Source organism: Rhinolophus hipposideros, assembly GCF_964194185.1.
Source record: "Rhinolophus hipposideros genome assembly, chromosome: 4".
Lineage (NCBI taxonomy): Eukaryota > Metazoa > Chordata > Mammalia > Chiroptera > Rhinolophidae > Rhinolophus > Rhinolophus hipposideros.
The window spans coordinates 15,496,493-15,519,288 of NC_138050.1; the positions used below are offsets into that span (position 1 = coordinate 15,496,493).

The 22,796-nt window shown below is 36.2% G+C and overlaps 1 protein-coding gene across 1 annotated transcript in view; it reads left to right on the top strand.

The window, feature by feature from the left end:
* Window positions 1-22,796, top strand: part of FREM2 (FRAS1 related extracellular matrix 2) — a gene marked incomplete at its 5' end in the record, with an annotated part of 171,085 nt that overhangs the window by 53,523 nt on the left and 94,766 nt on the right. The window contains 2 exons of the mRNA XM_081046640.1: window positions 15,900-16,046; window positions 19,714-19,944. Of these exons, the coding sequence (XP_080902766.1) occupies window positions 15,900-16,046; window positions 19,714-19,944 (378 nt within the window). The remainder of the gene's footprint in view (window positions 1-15,899; window positions 16,047-19,713; window positions 19,945-22,796) is intronic.

Here is a 22,796-nt window from a genome sequence, read left to right on the forward strand (position 1 = left end):
TGTGACTTTCTCAGAGGACAAAACAGAGGCTAGCTGGGAGGAGCTACCTGGTACCATTGATTTCTGAGCCTTTTAAGGGTCCTTAGATACAAATTAGGTCTCTGGACTTTCCCCCAGACTGATTTCATTTTTCATTTTCTCTGATCTTCTAAGTCTGCTACACTTACCCCATCCGCTTTCCAGATTTCAAATATTCTTGCTTTTGCATTGTTTCCTGTTCCCTTTATTCTTGGATTATGCCATTTTATTGTTTGCAGGATTATAATTTTGGCCGGGCTTCCAAAAAGGGTAAAAGTATCGGTGTTTAATCTGTGTAACCTTCTAACCATGAGCCTCAACCCTTGTTCTTCACTATACTACAATTGTTTTTCCAATGAGTTTTAAGTTTAGAACGTAAATTAGGGTTTAACTTGTTCCCCTATCTTCTACATAGGCAAGATCCAACACTTGTGAATTACTTAAATTGTTAAATCATTGTCAGGGTAATGGCAATCATACTGTTAGTGAAAATGGCCCAACAGCAAGATCTAAACTAGGTTTTCTAGGATAACTTAGACGTTGAATTAGGACCACAAATACTATAACATTTCATATGTATGAAACTCAACATACTTGGCCAGTTTATCTATGTGGAACACTGGTAAGAAGGAGCAGGTAAGCAAAACAAGCTTCTGATGAACAAAATTGATAACACTAAGTCCCTACACAATCTTGTCCACTTTGCTCAGACATACCCCTATGTGGGGGTCTCCTCTTACCCAAGTCTACACTTAAGATACAATCCAGCCAACTTTAGATTTAACATATTTGGGTAAGTTTTCCACCCAGGGATTTCTCACTGTGAGTAGTACATTTTTTACCATTATACTCTTTCCCAAAAAACTCTATGTGGTAAGGTTTCTCCCACTTGTTTCACTCAGAGACAGTGGAGTTCAGTTTGTCTCATTATTTTAGGCCCCTAACAGATTTCAAGGATAATGTTACATGAAGGTAGAGAGTCTACTAAGAGAAGGGAGCATTAATAACAGTGAACAATTTATACTAATGGAAGAAAGAGAAAAATCCGTCTTAAAACAAGTCTAGAACCTCCAATGGCACAATGGGGGCTATTTTGTGTAAGTACAGAAAGTCTCTTACCTCTCAACAAGCCTCGAGGCATCATTTTATTATAGAATAGTGTAATAACAGCTGTTCATAATTGAGTCTTCCTTCAAGCCTCTGTGCGTCCCTCCTCTAAACCAGCATAGCACCCTTTGCTCTCCAATATCTCTTTCCTTACCAAACAGAACAGTGAAGATGTCTTTCCCCTTAGTACATCATGATCTTGCCTTTTACATCTATGTTCCAGAATACCCGGAAGTATGATAGATAGATAGATAGATAGATAGATAGATAGATAGATAGATAGATAGATAGATAGATAGATATAGATATATGTTATAAAGTCATATATTAAAATAATATCATATGTTAATCATATAATATTAATAATAAAATCATATGTTAATCATATATATGTAAAATCCAGTGGTGGAATTAATTCACAGTTTTCATTTTCATTTGGTTCTTCAGTGAATAAAAGATATTTTCCAGTAGAACTGGTTAACATCATTACAGCAACCAGTTGACATGTGAATCAATGACTCAAAGATGTCTTTCTGCTTTCTTCTAAAATTGATGAGTACAGGCCTATTGTATTTATTGGTTTTCTCTTGGGAAGTAGTTACTACTCTGGGTGAGGAAGAAGTACAGACTAGGGGATAATGTGCTTTCAAATGTTTTATCTGTTTATCAGCCTTAAAGTTTTTGTTGCAGCATTATCCGCTTTCTAAAACCCAGTTTAGCCTGTTCCTCCCATGCCAGTTGTTTTAATAGCTTCAGAAGCATTCTTCTTGGTAAGCCTTTAAATCCCTTATCAGAGTTGAGCAGATCATAGGGTTCAAATATCCACAGGGAGTAAGATCCAACTGAAAATCAGAGGCTGGCATGGCCCATTGTATATTGTCGGTGATTTTAGCTATGTTTTTTGGAACTGGCCAAAATCCTAAGCTTTGTCTATTCTGACATCTGATCCCACATTTGACTAATTAAAAAACAGGGTTGGGGACTATACTGTTAAACCACACACACACACACACACACACACACACACACACACACACACACACACACACAAGCTTAAGTGTCTCCAACAATAAATTTGATCTCTATGGAACCGATAGACCAGTAGTCAGTGTATTTGCTTGAACTTAGTTTATTTTTCTTGTCATTCTACAAGGGAACATATTTACTTTGCCATTCGGATTAGGAAGTGGAAGTGCCTTGAACCAGAATTTGTATAGCTGATAGGAAATAGAAATCCCTTAATTTTATTAGTGTTTGTTCCTCAAGATTATGAAATGCAATTCCAACTAATGGTGTTAAATGTTGACAATTAAAAATCATGTTACAACCCAAGTGCCCATCAATAGATGATTGGATAAAGAAGATGTGATACATATATACAATGAAATATTACTTAACCATAAAAAAGAATGAAATCTTACCTTTTTGCGACAGCATGGATGGGCCTGGAGGGTATTATGGTAAATGAAATAAATCAGACTGAAAAAGACAAATACCATATGATCTCATTTATATGTGGAATCTAAAGAAGAAAATAAACAGACAAAACAGCAACAGACTCATAGATACAGAGAACTAACTGATGGTTGCCAGATGGAAGGGGTGTTGGGGAGCTGGGTGAAAAATGTGAGGGGATTAAGAAGTACAAATTGGTAGTTACAAAATAGTCATGGGCATGTAAAGTACAACATAGAGAATATAGTCAATAATATTCTAATAACTATGTATAGTGCCAGGTGGGTACTTGGTTAATCGGGGATATATATAATATAAAGTACATAAATGTCTAACCACTATGTTGTACACTTGAAACTAATATAAAATAATATTGAATATTAACTGTAACTGAAAAAAATCATAGTTCAAAAAAATCATGTTACTTGGATGTGATTGATATTACACAAGACTCTCTTCTTTTATCTGGATTTTAAATGGTTTATACTTGGAGCCAACCTTTTTCAAAGTTTATTCTATAGAACAGAGCCTTGCATGATACCTTCAGAAATGGGTTCCCTGGTGAAATGAAACTGGGAAATGTTGCTGTATCCCTTCCTTGTATATGCTAAATGCACATTCCCATGTTAAAGGTCCTAAGGATTGAAGCAGCAAAGAATTTTGTTTACATAGTTTAATCCTAGGGTGTGTCCCTCCCAGTTGACTCAAAGTATTTTTTCAAACATAATACTTATTAACAGACAGGAAAAATAAGGTTCAAAAAAACATATATTGGGAAATACTTCCCTAAATTGTTCAGTGGAAAACCAGATAAAGGACTGTGTTCTGTATTTCTAGAGAATGTTTTGGACAATATTTTCATTATTTATAAAGGCCAAAATGAGAGAAAGAGAGAACATGAAAGAACACATATGCACGTGAATATGCACTGTTTTTCCTTTCACCTACAAAAAGGCATGAAAAACTGGACAAACCTGTGATCTGTGCCCAGCTCTCCCTTCCTATAATGATTTTAGGAAGCCCCTCTAGTTCATAGTCTCAACTTGAAGGTGTTCTGGTGAAGCCCAATCTGCTCAAAAGCTCTGGGATGGAAATCATTGCCCACATATTTAATTTCATATTAAATCTAAATCATGCATACAATATCACTTTGACACAGTTTGGTGCATTTCTCAAGATTCTCACTCCTAACTTCCCAGAGGGTTACTCATAAATTTTGACTGAGTAGGAAAACTACTGGCTCAACTACTTCCTACAACAAGATAATAAACCCTTTGCACTGGAAACTTTTCCACATCAGTGATGGATTTGAAAAGTTCTGCATATTTATATAAGAGGAGACACGGTTATCATTTGACCACGTATATTGTCAATTTATAACAAAACATGGAATTTGTGGAGAAAAGTCAGATAACATGTTTACATTAGGTTATATATGTTGATATGTCAGAATGTAATAAGTTTAGACCAGGATTTCTCAGTAACATGATTGACAAGTTGGGCTAGATAATTCTAATTCTTTGTTGGGGGAAGGAGCCTGACTGTCCTGTGCATTGTAGGGTCCCTGGTCTTCCTGGCCTCTAGCCACCAGACCACTGTCTCCCTTTCCCCCATTGTGACAACTGAAAATGTCTCCCAACATTGCCAAATGTCCCCACAACAGCAAGATCATTTATAGCCACACCCCGCCCCACACCCACACACTCAAGAACCACTGATTTAGACTGTATTATGAGTTGTAAAGTCAATGTATTGGCTTTCCAAGTAAGCTTTTAAATAAGTTTCTGCAACCCATGAGTCCTCTGCAGGAATTATTGTCTCAAATCCTTAGAATGTTCATAAAATGCCACCAGCATTGTGTATTAACCAAACAGAGAATTTTGTTACACTGATTCTCATTTTTTTAAGTGTGTGTTGTGGGGGGAGAGAGACTTTTACCTGTGGTATGCATTTGGATTTTTACCAAATAGACACTTAGGTCCAGAACCTCTCCAAGAAATCTGGTCATTGTTTCTTTTTAGTGCTCAAAATAAATGAGCTATTAGAGTTCCTTCCTTTACACCATTTTCTTAAGGACAAAAAAAAAAAAAAAAAAAGTACTTTAGAATTTGTGTACATTTAAAAAAGACCTGCTTTTCAAACCTCTCAGTACACAGAATAACTAAATTAAGATCTTCAGATAAAGGTCTTTGTTTCTTACCATGATTTATTGTATATAATACTTATGAAAATTATTCATAAAACTTTCTGATAATGTTTATTCAAAAGTTTTTAACCCAGAAAGCCATTGAAGGATTACTGGAATACCTTATCATTGCTCCTAATAATGGCTTCTGATTACTAATAATATATTTCTTCCTCAATAAAAAGAGTAGTAATTGTGTTTAAATAGATAGGACTAGTGAATTAAACACAAAATTTTTCTAACCAAAAAGTTACTGTTAGTTTGAAAGCAAATGTCCAAGTTATAAATTATTTTTCAAACAGAACACTAAGTTTTTCAAAGTTTTAAAAGGACCTCAGGGCCTACTAAAACATACTTATGAAAAAGTGTAGATTTGTAGAACTTTCTGCTAAAATTCAATGGAGGGATAGGATCCTTCGTTTCTTGACTTCCATTCATACAAAGTTAGTTGCCAAAGGAATTTTAATAAGAAGGAATTCTGTGATGTGGCAGTTTGGCAAAAGTTTGTGTTCAATCTACTAGTTGACGTATTCATGATATGGGCTGTATATGGTGGGCATTTTTGGTTAGCTATTTTATTTGTTCCCGTGGGTAAATTTTAATAGTCTAAGGATTCCTATTCTATTGTGAACAAAACTTTTATTTTTCTTATGGAAATATTTATAGACTTGTCTGTATCATAATACAAGTTTTCTCGTCCGCTGGCAGAAAATCTAATTTGGGAGTTTTTGTGAATGATATCTTTGATTCCTAATCCATCTTTATTCTAATGAATCCTTGACTAATTCTACCAAATTAATCTTTCTTAAAGAAGGATTCAGATTATGTCTTTCCAGTACCAAGCTTTATTTGTCAGCCTCTGCACGTTTCAACTTATCTCCTCCTTCTCTGTTTTTCTTCCACAAACTCTACAAAGTTAGACAATTCTATTACTGCCCACACAATGCTGTCCTTCTACACGTGTTTTCTTGTGATTCCTTCCCCTCGGGGTAGTGCCATCTCTCCATGTCCCTCTGCAAGTCATTGTGCCAAGCCATTAGTGGTCTCCTCAATCGAATGTCGTCCTGTCCCTCCTCAGAACCCCAGGTACTGCACGTTCACAAATTTACCTTACATTTTGTGTTATAATTTATGTAGGGTATTTGATTTCCCCTTCTTCCTAGAGTCTAAGTCTTACAGAAGGAACTATATGTGAACCTTTATTATTCTTCATACCGTGTGCTCTGAGCTCTGTTCAAAAAAACACATTGCTGTAAGTTGTCTAAATGTTTTTCCTACAAATTCTGGTGCTTTAAGACCATACCAACTTGTCTTTATACTTATTGTCTTTTTTTTTCTTTTGGCAGGTAAATATATAAATGAATGGTTTTTATATTAATCAGAGACAGTAAACCACTAAGGAGGGCTGTATTTGTAGCTCTGGCATAATTTTAAGGGGATCAGAGTAATCACCAAAGGATTTGAAAATTAAATAATACACAAGTTAAGTATAAAAGCTACCTTTGCAAAACTAATCTGAAATAAATGAAAAGAAAATGTGAATAACAAACACATGGCATTTGATGGTATTCTACTCCATCCCCCCCGCCTCTCCCTTTTCTACTTCCTTCCCCTTTCCCCTCTTCTGTCCTTCCTCTCTCCTTTCTTCCTTGACAGACATTCATGAAAAGACTTTTTTTAGTTTGTCACAGGAGCAATAGCAAGGAAACCAGATGTGATTATGTGATTTTGCATATTTCTTTTTAATTTTAAGCCCATAAATCTAAAACTTCCAATTCTGGATCTTGCTGCTTGAGAACAAACATACCTAAGAACATGTTACTGACTCCAATTCAGAAAAAATGATAACAACAGATTAATCTAAAAATATCTTCAGGGAGTTCTCACTTTGCACTAACATCCTAGGACTCCAAGTTAAAATTCACTCATTATTTTAATCCATAGAATGACTTCTGTTCTGCCCTTAAGGTAAAAATCTTAATCCTTCCATCCCAGCAATCAAATTTAACTTTTGGTAAAAATAGAAACAAGATAAGTTAAAGGTGGTTTCTTTCTTCAACAGTCCGTAAAGCACTTCTGTTTTTTTGTTTTTTTCTCTTTTATATGTTTGTCTCAATGTGGATATAACACATTTTCAAGAGATAATCCAAAATACAGCTCAAACTATAATCCTTTTTAATTGTAAAGGCTGTGTTTTACAGTAATATGCATGGTGCTGTTAGACAAATAGAAATTAGAAAGCAACCTCACTTCACAGGGAATTAACTAAATGGTGCTAAACCGGTTACTCTGAAAGGTGCTCAAAGAACCACTGCTTTTATTTCCCTGCAGAGTCCCCTTGGGGTGGGGGGCTGTCTGGCGCCACAAAAGGAATTAGGCTCTGGTTTGAACAGAGACCTGAAGGCTATTAAGTTTATTTTAAGAATGTGTTGCCAGAGATCTAATAAATTTATATGTTGCTCCAGGCAGTGCACGCATGAGGTCTGGCTGCACCAGGTGTTTTGTTTTGTATTTTTTCCTTTCCCCAGAGGCAGCAGAAGGTGTGGATCTTCTTAACTCAGATTTTGGTAAAGCAGTTACTGTTTCTATGAAAATACAGAGTTGTTTTGTTTTGTCTTACTTCTGTTTGTTAATGGGAAAAATATAACAGAAAATTATTTCTGGGCTGCTTTAAAGAGAAATAATTAAGTCCTCCCAAAACCAATACACACACACACACACACACACACACACACACACACACACACGGTGCCAAAAAAATGTATGCAAGTTGACACTTCGGTCAGTGTTGCTCAAGCAGTAGTTCATCGTAATCAGAAGTGTCTGGACACTGATGGTAACCACTTTGAGCACCTCTTGTAACTGCAGAATTCAAAGGTGACTTGTATTTGTCTTTTGTTATCGGTATATATTGAGTATTACAATTTTAATAGAGTTTTTCTTTCTTAAAACGTATACATTGTTGGCACCCTCTGTATAATATATATCTGTGAACATAGAGATATATAGATATATATTTTTTTATATCATTTTAAACATACAGTTTTTATGATCTTGTGCTTAAGAACAATATTTGAGATCACAATCTGTTAAATAGTAAGACTGGGAGTGAAAACCCCTGGGAATTTACTCCTGTTCAGTAGATAGCTGCTTTGTAATCTTACTCAAATCCCAGCTTTTTGGGATCTTGGTAAAATGGGGTAGTAATAAAAGATGCAATCCAGGGTTCATTCTTACTCTAAAATGCTCAGAGTTCATATTTATCTCGTTCACCAACATAGTTGTTTCTTGAAATAGTTTGTGTTCTTGTTTAAAATATAGGATCACACTTCCATTTTCAGAAAAAAGGTTTCCTTAGCCACTCACATTACAGCATTAAAATGGCTAAGTTAGCTTTTAATTTAGACTGCACATGATCATCGAGTAATGTGCATGTTATAAATGAAAGTTCACCTTGCAATTATATGTTTGCTTTGTCCTTTGTCCTCTGTAGATGTACACCTGAATTCCTCATCCTAGGCGTGCATACCGACAGTGAAGGCTTTCATTCCATGGGGTTTAAACTTCTAATTAACAAAGCAAAGCACTGCACAATTAAATCAGGTTTGATGAAGGAAATATCTTTAAGCCCTAAGTTCGGAGATACAAACGCATGGCTCTCCCTTTTTTCTTTCTTTTTATAACAGGGGCTGAAAGTAAGCACATTCTTTTTCTTTTTTTTTCTTTTCTTTTAAGGGATGGGTTTGGGGGAGGGGTGATGCTTAGAGCAAGGTAGGGGATCCCTGCAGGCTCTGGCTTGCTAACTGACCCAGCTGTGGCCTGACAGAGCCCCATCATTCAGCCTGGAAGAAGCATTTTCCTTCCAGCTTCCCTCATTTATGGCTATGGCTCCAAATTCACTCATAAAGCAAGAGGATTTTACCCTTGGCTTATGTTAATTTTTCTATGATTTAGTCTCAAACTGGCCTTTGTACCCTTGGTTTTTCCACTTAATTCTTACCACTTGGCAGTCTCACTCTTTTGTGGGGTTGAGGAAAATGCACTCAGATCGTGTTTAGCTTCTAGTCAATAGCACTTGTTCATAAATTAAAGTAAATTCAGAAAGCTAGAGTCACCTATAAATAGAATGTCAACCTAAATGAAGCCATCGGATTACTGAGAGGAAGTATAGAAAGAATACCAGCAGGCTGCATTTGAATTCTAGATCTATCACATACTTAAGGATTTAGAGTGAGCAGGTTAACCTGACAGTGATCCGTAGAGTGTGGAAATGCCTAACATGCAGTTATTGTGAGATGCTTTGAGATAATGTACATGTTATCAAAATCACCCTGACCATGGCCCCCACATGACCAGCTCTCCTCCCCAAGCATTTTCAGGGTCCCCAAGGCTGAGCTGACTTTCAGCCAGCTTAGACCTGCACTCTAGTGAATTCCAGTTGTTTTTGGTCAGGGACTGTTATGATTGGTCAGTGTTGTGTTGTGTCAGTTCTGGTTGGCCAAAAGCCCATGCTTCTTCTACCCAAGGGTGAGTGTTCTGCACTGTAAGCCCAGCCCCACAGTGTCACCACAGCTCTGCCAGGAATCCCAGTTGCTACATCCAGCTCCCCCATAGCATGGACCTGCCTGTAGTCCCAGGAGCCCCCAGGAGCAGGTGCCAGAGCTGTGCGGTGACCTGTTCTGTTATTCTGTATTAAAGGAAAAGGATGTCCAAAAGAATGCTGCTTGGGACCTGGTAGAAAAAGAGATTGATTAAGAATCTCTTTAATTTTTTACTTAGGCTTTTCTCTTTCCTGGGACCCAACCATTCATCCAGGAGCCTGGGCCTGAGTTAGAGATGAGTAGCACTCTTATGCTATACTCTGAATCCCCACTTAGCTGTGATGTTTAAGACTTTTGTACAGTCTCCATTATTGCTCCTGATACATCCATTTCTATTATCATGAGTTATCTCTCCAGAGGCCCCTTATGACCCATGAAAAGCAGCTTCCATGAGGTCGGTTACTCCAGTTCTCAAAAAAAGCATAGGTAGACATAAATCCATGTGTGGGCTTGTGTGGGCTTGTGCTTAAACTGAGATCCTACAACAGATTATCCTAAAACTCTCTAGCAGGATTAGGCATTCACCCCGTGTATATTATTTTTCTATAGGTTAAAAATTATCCTATAAATTCTTTTTGTGCCTTCTCAGATTATGGCAGATAGCTCTGCAGGAGCCACTACAATCTTTACCCATGAGCCACAAGTGTGTCTAGAGCCTAGTGCTGTCATGTCCAGGGACAGATGGCTGGAGGGAGGCCAAGGTGGCCCATCTGAGAATACAGTGAGGGTTCCTTTCAGGTCACACTCCTGGGCCTGTGCCAGGGGAAGGATTGATAAAAGGGAGGCCGAATGTGTGTGGAGAAAGAACAGTTTTCCACTCCCTGTGCTCCCTTTTGTCTTGTCCCAGAAGATTAACTTATTTTGACTTTTATTGAGTAAATACGATTGATTTTCCTTATTTGCGGTCGTTCTATGAAATCGCTGCAAATACTGACGGATGGCTCCTACGGGAAATACAGAGTCAGGTTCCCTGCAGGCTTCTGGTCACAACATTTTATTAACCAATCCATACATAACCTTGTTTTACGTGTGTTTCTGTGTAAAGACACCTTATTCGATATGTTGTTGATCATTAACATTGAACTCACGGCAGACAGCACTGTCACGTGTGGCTGAACAAGCTTATCTAACACGTGTGTTTTCTCTGTAAAGCATGTCAAGCCTTCTTGTACTTAGGAACACTGGACAGCACTTTGGTGGTAAAATGGGGCGGATATGTTAACAGCAAAATCCCCCCCAAAAAAACCTTAAAACATAAAAATGTGGCACTAAATAGGTGGTAAAAAGGACACTTGTTTACAGTATGAGAGCAGAAATGATAAGACAGAGCAAGAGGTGATGCAGATTTTTCAGAGCTGCTTTGCCAGTGTCTGCGAATGAGCACAAAAGCACCACGGGTATTGATTTGGGGGATTACAGATACATTTTCGCAAGTAGAAAGATTCTCAAATACAGAATCTGGGAATAATGAGGATCGACTGTGTACCAGCCTCTGGTATTGTAGGTGAACAGGAATTCAAGTCTTTGAAATCTCATGTACAAATACCCATTACAGACCACATGTCCTCAAATTGTGTCCCTATGGAACAAAACTACATGTACAAAAGCGGATTGTCATACTCTTGGCTTCTAAGGTGAACGATGGTATATTTGTCAGCTTCATCTCCACGTCATCTGGTAACTTCTTATCTTTAGAGCCTACAGAAAAATGGAGGGTAGAATGAGAACTAATCCATACTTGCACTCCATTTCATTACCAAGATATAGCCCCATTTATGCTTTTGGTTATAAAGGATGTGCCTTTCCTAAGAACGGCCTAAAAGACCACCACATGTGTGTATTCAATAGAGGTCAATTTGTGCTGTGCCTGTTTCTCAACTCCTGTGGGCCATGATCACACTTTTTGTCTTTCTCTACATTTCTATATATAGTCTCTGTATTTCTTTTTGGCTCTGACCCCTTCTGCTGTGCTGCCCCTTTTTCAGAATGTATGTGGCAGTGGGAATGACGGGGGTGCATGTGTCTAGAACAGAGGAATAAAATCAGTTATCAAAAGTTCTATTGCCAGGAGTTTTTGAATAGCTTAATATTAGACTAAAACAATTATTGGAATTATTAAGTAGTCTACAAAATTATAAAATCTACTGACAATTTTTCTGTGTCCATTTCCCAGTTCTTTAGGAGTCTATCAGTCATACTAAGGCAACAGCTGCCCTTAGGTCAAGATAAAAAGAAAAGGAAATAAGTATTTAGTAAATGTCCTGAGTACCTACCAAACTGAATTCCTTGAAGTTCCTTTTTTTACTGGATTTCTTATCTCTGTTCTTATACTTAATCTTCCAGAACCACCTTTCCCCATCTCTCCAAATACCTCCTGGTACTTACTGCCCCATTGAAACACTATCTCTTCCACGAATGTGTCTTTGATCCCCACAGTTTAAAGTAATCCCTTGCTCTTGTGAACTCCCACAACTCATTATCAGTGACTCTCTAGTAGCATTTGTCAATCGCTAGCTTATACACATTATCTGTGTGCTTGTGCCATCTCCCATGGTTGAATGTCAACTCCTGGAGGCAGAGGGGGGTATGTTTTAAGAGCCTAGTTGGCTGCTGCTTAGTACCCAGTGGTTTTCAATAAACTAAAATCCACTTGATGTTTAAGGGCCCAAGTATAAGATACCAGGAGCTTTCAGAGATTCTCATATGGAAGATTCTGGGGCAAAGCAAAGTTTAAAAGATCATCGTCATACAGAAATAGCAAGAAAATGAATTCCTTATTTTAACTTTGATTTTTGATTCTTACCACAATTAGTAACATTGATGCCGATGGTAGTTGCATGGTTGCTAACCACTGTCATTGTTCTTCTAAGAGAACAAGACTGCTTAAAAATCAAATTATCTAATTTTCCCAATAAATTAGTTTGTATCTTAATCTTTTTAATATAAATATCTATTTCTATTTCTGATTTAAAGGGCAGTATACAGCTTTTAAAACAATTGTATATTTGATTTCCCGTTTAGCTTCCAGGCTAAACTTTATTCCCAGCAAATATAATTTTAGCAAGCTAGAAAATCTTAGGAAGCTAGAAAAATATTACCAATAGAATTATGCTCTGTTGGTAACTAACTTTTCTACAGTTTTGTGTGTGTTTTTCAAAAATGTTTGGAAAAAAATTTGTCAAAGCTAAATGGACACCCAGAAATTACCCTTTATCAAGCACAAGTCAAAGTTGTAATACTAGTTTCACACTGAAGAAGTATACTTTGTCTTCAGAGCAATCAGGCAGCCCTATGTTTTTAGGGTAAACTAATTGAAGGTTGTGATTCTTTGTTATTCTTAAAAAAAAAGAAAGAAAAAAAAACTGTCCATCGCCATTAAAAAGAAAATGAAGAAGCCTAACAACCAGCTGGAAAAGTTCAAAAGAGGTATTTTCATCGAAATCTTAATGGCTTTAGTTGTCAGGATTTGGGGCAAAGCATTTGGGAGTGTGGTTATCAGCTGTCAGACACCTGTTGTATGGATTTATGACACAAGTTACAGACTTTAATTTGTTTCCAGTGAGACATTGAGAGTAGAACCTTGTACATCGTAGGTGACAGAATCTACTTTAGAAAGGCAAAGAATCACAAAGAATCACATCAGTTTTTTAAGTTGTTTAACTTCATCTAAAATTTCACATTCAGTAAGCTGTAGCGATTGTCAAAGTATAAACATTTATTATTCCCATATATTGAGATTTTAGAGGCATTTACATGGTATGTAATAAATCAATAAATAATCAAAGCCCTTCCATTCTTTAGATAAAATGAAGTTCACTTGTTCAAGGTCATTTAAATAAGAGTTACAATAACCTGCAGCTTAGTTCCTCAAATCTCCATATCACTCCTGCATAATAAGTAGTACCGAAGATTTTATAAATTCAGAAACATAATAGGATTCATGTGTATATGAATCACGTTATGTAGCATTTAATTCTATTCAGAGTTAAGCTTTATACACTTAACTTCATACTCTCTAGGAAAATACCTACTTAAAAATCCCTGATTTAGAGTGAATGCTGAGCATCTAAAACAATTACCCTGGAGCAGGTCACTGTCTCACAAAGCAAAATCTGTCAGTATTCTTTCTGAATTTTATCTCCAATAAAATCTCAAAGTGGCAGGCATATGAAATCCTGGCAAACTTGTTTAGCTCTATGCCACTTGAAACCCTTGATTAAGCAGTAACTTGGCACCCTCATTCTTCAGAACATAAGTGCCAACCAGAAAGTAAGTTTTTTAATCTGTAAATTGCGTTGAAATTAGCTGTCCCTTAAACTGTCCATGCTACTTCATAACAGAATGGAAGGGCTAAACAGGCCATCGGTCACCAATAACCCCTGGGGGTGTCACTGGGATAAAAACTAATTCTAATAGTTCACATTTGCGGATAATCATTTAAAATCTTTATATTGTACCCAAGAATAGAAGTATGTAAGACATTTTAGACAGGGTATCATTAAAAAAAAAAAAAAAGGACTCAGTATTAAAAGAGTTATGTTACATTTGTATAGAGCATTCATATCACCAGAAAACTGAATCACTACTGAATTTCTTTCAACCAAGACATTAGAACATATAATTCATCTAATAGGCATTTTTCTAAAAGTAGGCTTGCACTCCCAGATCCAATACAAGGAGACAGAGTGAATAAACAAAAAAGTCAACATATAGGATATGAAGTGATGGAAAAACTGTAGAGAAAAATAAATCTGAATAAAGGAGCAAGAGGGTGCTAGGGTTTGCATTGAGGCTTGCTGTTTCAGATAGAGGGTGTCAGAGGAAGAAAGCCTTCTTGAGTCAATATTCTTAAAACGTAATATCTAGAAGAAGGGTGACAATTTCTGGAATGTTTCAGGAAAGGGTTAGTATCAAATCATACAATTAGCTAAAAAGTGTCAAAATTGAGAGAAATAGATAAACTATATGCTTAATGATCTCTTACTCTTGAATAAGAGGGGAAAGGAAACAGGAATAAAGTACACAAGACTATAAAATAAAATTCATTTGTTAAACACAAGAGTTGCTGAATAGGTCAGAAGTTATTATTCACAAGTCAAATAAAACTAGTATGTGCCTTGTTTGTATAAGCTAAAAATTGTTATGAAAAAGGAATAAAACAAGCAGGAGTTACAAAGTAGCCACTGTACTGAAAAAGTCAGACTTCTCCCATAGGTTTCTTCAGGCAAGGAATGTCTTTAGTCCTCATTGTATCCCAGGCTCTACATGGGACCTGGAGACTAGAAAAGATAAATTTGAGCAATGCATGTCCTGGGGTGCTCAGGCAGTTACAAGCAGACATGCATGTAAATAAAGAATTACAATTACTCTGATTGGAGATATAGAATTACACATAACAATAAACAAGAAAACCAATTTCCCTATAGAATCTCCCCTGTCCTGGGGGTTCTCTTTAATCTTGAGGACATATCAATTGATAACGCAAAGTCGCTGCAATATTTATTTTTAAAAATTTCCAGCAAAAATGAACATTGTTTTCATGTGTTTGTTCACTCACCATGTTTCCCTTTGTACAGACTTTTCATCCTCAGTTTATTAAAGTCTTGATGTTTTCCTGTCTCATTTTTGCTCTATGTAGCTCTCTCTATGTGAACTTAGAAGAAGAAAAAACTGGAATTAAAATTGGACTTCTAGTTGTGTTTATTATTTGGCTTTTTTTTCCACCTTTTTTACAGAAAGACTTAAATTACTGATGCTTTTGTTTATAAACCTCACCTTCCTCAAATAATTGGTGTAGATCAAAGGAAGTAGAGGGATTATGTGCAGTGATCAGCTGATAACCATTTCTCCTTTCATTCACCTAGCATAGCAGCTTTCACATTAGAGAGATCACACACAAGGTTTATTTTCTCTTGATAGGCAGCCGGCTCCATTTTGGTAGAAAGGTGGGAGGAGAAAGCCTTATCTTCATAGTAGAATGGAATCAATGAAAAGAGCTGTTTGTTTGCTCTAAGGAATGGAGTGGAATATACTGGGGAGGGGAGGCGGAGAAGGGGTATTTGTTTTTTCTTAAGTGGTTATAATTAAAGCTTTCCACCCAATTGCTCAGTGAACCAGAAAAAGTTATTTGTGACGTTGTGTGTCTGTTTTTAACATCACAAATGAGCCTTGTGGAAGAGTTTTTCCTCTATGGAAAAACTTGCTCTCCAGCGGCACCTTGTGGGAAGTACGTCATCCTGCAACTCGGATACTGATTTTATGATTAAACTAAATTGCTTCTGGTAGTAGTGTGCTCCTACCCACTTTCCAACTTCCCCTCTAAAAAATCAAGGTATTTGTGAAGAATTATGTCAGCTATTGTATTTCTGTGTAACAGTCACTGAACAGTGAGCTGTATCTCCATGTGCGTAGAGTTGTGTATCAAACCAAGTAGCTATAGTGATAATATTGCATCATTAAACTAGTCCGGGGAATTAAGTTCATGAATCATTCAAGAAGGCGCTAATTTGGTGCTTTAAATTTTTGTTTTCCAGGTGGAAACAAGTTACCCAACCAGCATTTTCGTCTGAATTGGGCGTGGATCTCCTTTGAAAAAGAATATTACCTGATCAACGAGGACTCCAAATTTCTAGACGTCCTTCTTAAACGTAGAGGTTACTTGGGAGAGACTTCATTTATAAGTAAGTTTAGTTTCCACTTCGTTCTCAAAATCCCATTTTTCTAGCAAAAGTTCAAAATTTTATGATGATTAAAATATGTTTCATTTGCTGCTCTAGTTTTAAAGCTTAGGGAGATGTTAACATTTAAATGTCTTTTAACTGCTAAAAAAACATGCCAAAGTTTTGTGTGAAGGCTAAATCAGAGAGACAAAAGGCTGCAAAAATAGGAAATGTGTAACCAAAATATATACCTTTCAAATCTACATATGATCTTTCTCTGATATAAAATAACTTTACAAAAATAGCAGTAATCACCCATAGGTTAAAAAAATTTTAATGTCACTAGATCTTAGAATAAATTTAGGCAATTATGTAATTTATCCATAAGATAAAAGTCTGCGGAAATATCAATGTAAAACATGTGAAGGCTACTTTAAAAATAAGTAAACAAAAAAAACTATTCAATAATCTATTAAGCATTGAAGTATAATTTACTATTTGTTTGTAAATATTTGAATGCTCTGATAGGTCACTAAAACTTTCAAGAATCCCAACACTGCATAAAAGCACTACATAAAAGATACATGTCGTGACTTTTCTTCAGAACCAACAATAAGGTGTCAAATACTAATCATTTTTTGCTGTTTTACCCTTTTAAATAAAAATGAGTCAAAAGCAAATGAATAAAACCTTTTTACAACTCAAGTTCAAGCTCATATTCAATTTCATATAAACGTCAAATAGATATTTTTACCAATAAGCATATTGGTAATTTTAAGCAGCAATATAGTTGGCACAAAATATTGTGAAAAATGATAGCACCCCAAGCAATGATATTATTTTGGGAATCATATGTTTTATAGACATCAAACTGATAGAATTTTCATGAGATAAAAGAGCTTTCATTGAATGAAGGTCTCAAGTAGGAATCTAGAAAAATGCTGGCAAAGTAAAAAGTTGATAACCATGTTTACGTCTTCAAAATGACTATTTGAAATTTTGCTGGTCCTTGAAATTCAAATGCCTTAAACAGTAGATCCCTATCAACACACAACCTCACACACGAGCATGCACGTACACATGCCTTTGCCACACCCAGTATTCTCACCTGCCCCCCATGATTTCCCTTGATGTCAGGATACTAGATGTCAGTTACCCCCTTAATTTAAAAGTACTGTTTGTTTTTTAACTTTGGAAGAGGGGTTTTCACGCTGTGCTCTGCTGACTTTTTAAGGTTACTCTGACTCTAGGTGGGGCTGATCCACCTGCAGATCTAGTCTGCAGCAGAGGCAGCTGTGCGTCCATCTTCATTACTTGCATGTGCCTCTTGGTAGGCTGTCATTTACACTCTGTGCGTTTAACCTTCTAGAGCATAATGAAGGCTTTATTGCTCTCTTTTAGAAGTATGTGTTCTCTACACACATACACATACACACACACACACACACACACACATACGGGCACTGCAGATCAGGAATATGATCCTTACTTATTGTCAGTGAGAGATTAGCCTTAACTGTGCTTTATGCTTGAATATAAGTCGTAGGGAAATGAATAACTGAAAAACAGAGCGCTTTAACAATCAATTCTTAAGGATGTCTTCTTCTATTTGCATTTTAACTGAATTCCCACTTCTAATGAGTGTAATTACTCACTCACAAATAACCTATTGATAGCAATGGGAAAATTAGTAGTCGCAAAATATTTTTTCAACTGTCTTTTTAGATAAGTTTCCTCCATTGCCCCCTTTTACAAAGCTGAATGGTAAAATGTCAAACAAGAGCTCTTTTTTCTCATGCAGTTATGTTTTCAATGAACTATTATTTCTTACATGTGCAGATCAACACCAGCTATTCTTCAAAGGTTCCATAGCTCTGCTTGGTTAACCTCACATGTTACTTAGTAACCCGGGGAGATAGAAAGTTGGAAAGACTTCTGTGTGTGGCCCACACCCATCAATCATAGAAGATGGTAATAGAATTCATGCTAGGACTGGGAACGGAAGTCCTATTAAAGGGAAGGGTGGCCTCGTGGGAGTTCTACAATGACTATGTTTCAGGTTCTCCTACAACCTCTACTTTCATTAATGGACTTCTAGAATTAGATAATTTGTATTACAGCTAAAAGCAGACTATTGTTTACCTTCAGGAGCACAGTTAATAAATAATAAATACATGAAATTTGTATATGTATTTTCTCAGAGATGATTATTCATTTTGTGACTGTTAGAGCACATTAATAAATTACATATGTATTTGCATTTCATAAAAATATTTGAGTTTCAAGGATCTTGTTGCTACCATTTAATGAACATTTACTAAATGCAGCATACTTGATTAAGCATGTTAAGTACTTTATGTCTTTACTCCTTGTAACAACCCTTTATTCACTAAGTCAACTCATATTTTCTTGAATGCTAAAGTGCCAGGCACCTTGTTAGATTATGGACTATGAAGTCATAATTATGATAGCTAACATTTATTGGGTTCTTATTTATGTGCCAGGCCTAGTTCTCAATAACTAGCATCATTAACTTCATGAGAAGAGTGTCATTGTACAAGTAAGGAAATAGAAATGTTCTTCTCATATGCCCAAAGTTACACGGTTACTAAGCAGGAGAACTGAGATTTGGCTCCAGGGCTGACTCTCATAACTACCAGACATTTGTGCTCCTTAAATTGTCTACAACTGAGGAAGTTAATAATTTACCTATGATCCCATAGCCACCATGTGGCTGAGGTATGATATAAAACCTGTTCTCTCATTCCAAAAGTACCTTGCATAACCTCCATGCCATGTTTTCCATGCCAGAGGAAAAGACTGAATGATAGTGTCAGTTTGTAAGTGAAAGTAAATGTTTTGTTTAATAATTCTCTTCGTAAAAAGGAATCATACAGTTAAGCCCAATTTGTAAGCCTTTTGATTTCCGGAGTTCTTTTTGCCCCGTCTAATAATATTATTTATAATATGCATGGTTTACCAGCTGAATATTTGTATTTCCAAGTAAGAATTTTTTGAACATTGAGTGTGCTTGACTATCTCATCGCCCATGTTCAGTGTGGACTAATATGTTTCCTCCACAATGTGCACATCATTTCTTCATCCTTTCTTAAAATGGGGCACCCATTTTACATAGCACCTTGTGGAGGTATGAAATATTTAGTATGTGTCTACCCACTGTCAGATTTTGAAGCACATAGGATTTACCCAGGAATCGTGCTAAAATGTTGATTCTGGCTCAGTGGGTCTGGGATAGGGCTGAAACTGCATTTCTAAGAAGCTGCCAGATGTTGCTCATGCTGCTGGTCCACAGACCACACTTTGAGTAACAAAGTAGACTCCCACTGCATTCAGAATAGATGCAGTGTGTTAACTATAAAAAGGGAATCTTTTTTTTTGACCCAAAGCTAATTTAGTATGTCATGTTAGAAGTTCTAACACAAGCTTAGCTTAAAGAACATATAGTAAAGCCATAATGGGCCAAGAACAGAACAGAATCATGAACTACTCAACACCTACAATAGAATGCTTTCATTGTGGGACCCGTACCCAATTATCCATGTCATGGAATCAATGCAGGACCTAGTTTGCACTGCAAAAGAAAGTGACAGACAAAAGTTAACAAGGAAAATCTTAACAATCCAACTGAAAAATGAAGCTAAAAAAATGATATTATGTTTCCATGCAGGTATTGGCACGAGAGATGGGACTGCAGAAAAAGACAAAGATTTCAAGGGCAAAGCACAGAAGCAAGTGCAGTTCAACCCAGGCCAGACCAGGGCCACGTGGAGAGTACGCATCCTGAGTGATGGGGAGCATGAGCAGTCCGAGACCTTCCAGGTGGCTCTCTCAGAGCCTGTGCTGGCTGCCCTGGAATTCCCCACAGTGACTACGGTGGAGATTGTTGACCCAGGAGACGGTAAGAGCTATCGTCAATTTGTGTTGATGCTGTTGGTTGGGTTTTTAGGACAAAATACCTTATAAAGGAAGTTTTAGATTCAATGTTTGGGCTTTCTATTGAGAGAACTTTTTAGATTAATAGTTCAGATATGCTGATGGAAGACAGAACCCAAAAATTAATGAAGGGAAGCTATATATTTTCAAGTAAATGTATTCTAAATAAACATAGGATTATCAACATGTTCTTTCTCTTATAATTTTATCCTTTAGAAACAATATTGTTCATCTCACTTTTCTTAAATGAATTCATTACTTTTTAAAGTCTTTTAAAGGTCCTTTAAACAAATCGTTTAAGAATTAGACCATTTGCGGATTGATTTGTTCCCTATATTACACTTAATTATACAAGTTTCCTTCATATATTCACCAGCCAAAATTTTTCATTTGGCCATATGCTTCCACATTTGTTACATAATACCCACCGAACCCACCCCCACTATTTGGTGAATAGTGTTTTGAATCATTGCTCTTAATTTCTAGTAGATTACGTTTTCTTGTCAGTGCACACCCTTAGCTGATGCTGGTAAAAGTAAACCTTACTGCTTTTGTGTGTAATTTGACCTTTTCCCTCCCCTTGCCGTACTTCTACAGTTCTGGCTTGTGTCAATGCAGTCAGGGGAAAAAAAAGGTTGAATGGCTTTTTGAAGGCTGGCATTTATAAAAAGCTTGGAAAGACTCTTCTAAAGCTGAAATCTTGTCAAAAGCCAGACGTGACTTTCTTTTAAACTGCCAGCCTACTTTATTTTGTCAGTCAGAAAATTCTTAAATGTTCTGTGAAGATACAATCTACAGAGTACATGAAATGGAGACGTATGTGGAAATCTCTAGGTTAAAAGACTGAGCGTAATTAAAGAGAGAGGATAAGAGAACTGAAGATCTGAATCTGTTTGTTTAACATCTCTGCCTTTAGTTAAATATAAAGTTCAATTATGTCTGTAATTTCTATTAAGGAGCAGTTACCATTTAATTACATTTAACTTTCTCTGCATTAAGTAGGAATAAATAATTAAATTTTCGCCTAGTCCTGAGTTTTGTGTAAGTGCTAACATAATAAAGCCTCTCTCTTTGAACAAGCCCATGACAGCTTTAAAACCTATAAACTGGCCCATTTATTAGAGTGTGTTTAAAGTCATTTCTCGATGTTTTATTTGCCAATTGCCATACTTTACTATAAGGAATCAGACACTTAAACTCATTTGTGTCTTCCTATTTATAAGCCCAGATTAACACTCTCTACTTTATACCCACAATAAGGCGAAGAAGTGGGATATTAAAAACAAAATATATGCACACAATGCACACACGCACACACACACACACACACACACACTCACACTCCTTATATAATCTTTACTCTTGCAGGCTACCAAATAAAACGTTTCCAATTTTATTTCATGTTATGATCTTCTAAGTTGTCTTAGAAGTTTCTAGATGAAGTTTAGCCCTCTTTATTCCCGGCCATAATCATCCCTATGATAACTGGCAAATGTTCCGTAACACCTGCTTTGTTCCATGTCCTGTTGAAGATCCATTGGTCATGAACTTACAAGACCTGGGTTTGATTCCTAACTCTCCCATTTCTGGTTATATGACCTTAACCAAGTTAAACAGCTTTTATTAAGATTTAGTTTCCTAATGCACAAAATAAGATAATTAATCTCATGTCGCAGCATTCTTATGAAGGAGTTCTATAAAACATAAAACATAAAACAAATATTGTTGTTATTTCTAATATTATAAATGTAAATAATCCTTTTTATTTCCAAAAAAGATCACTTTCTCAGTCATTTCAAAATTTTGAGTTTCTTTCTTCACTCTTTTGTAACTCTTCACACATAAATTCACTAGCCTTTGGAACAAATACACCTATAAGCTCTTCTTCTGCATATTAATTCTGAGACATGTTGTTAGGTTTTTTTTTTGCATGCATTAAAAATGTATACTGATCATGCTTACTTGTGCTGGGCACAGCACTATGTGTTGGGAATGCAAAGATAATAAGATACAATCCCTTCTATGAAAGAGCATATGGTTTACTGGGATAGAGCCCTGTATATAAGTGATTGCAACAGAATGTGATGTGAACACATTCTGAACAAAGTATTATGGAGCAAGAAGATGGAATAATCAACTCTGCATTATTCTAGGCTGGGAACAACTTTTACTTATTTGCCAGTTTATATAAACACATGCAAGTACATACTTTTCTCAATACTTTACTTATCATTGCCAGTACATAACTGGTCCTGATAATGATAACTGAAATTCATTAAGCATATGCTGTGTGCCAGACAGTGTGCTTAACACATTATATACATTCTTTCATTTGACCTCTTTTGCCTTACTACCTTGTAGGCATATGTACCATTTTAGGCATTTTACTTGATATTTATAGGATGCTATCAATTTCACACGTTTTAGAATGTTGGTTCCCAATTTTTATTACAAAAAAAACTTAAACTTTCTACATATAGACAGAAACATATACCTACATGCATATTTGCTGGATCCTCACATGTTCATAATTGTATTTTTATACTCTCTATCCATTTATATTTTTAAAAATTACATGGTTGTAATTTAAGTAAAGATTTTAAGTAGCTGTGTCTTTTATTCAATACATAAGTATCTTTGCTCACTGCAAAAGTAATAATACACTTAGGTGCTTATTTATTTAACCTCAGGCACTACTCAGAGCCCACATGAATGCTCTGTAATACCGCTCATGCCTCCAGATACGTACTTGGGACTCTCTGGTTGGGAACCATATAGAACCATGGCTCTATAATCAATAGAGTTGATCCCTCTTTT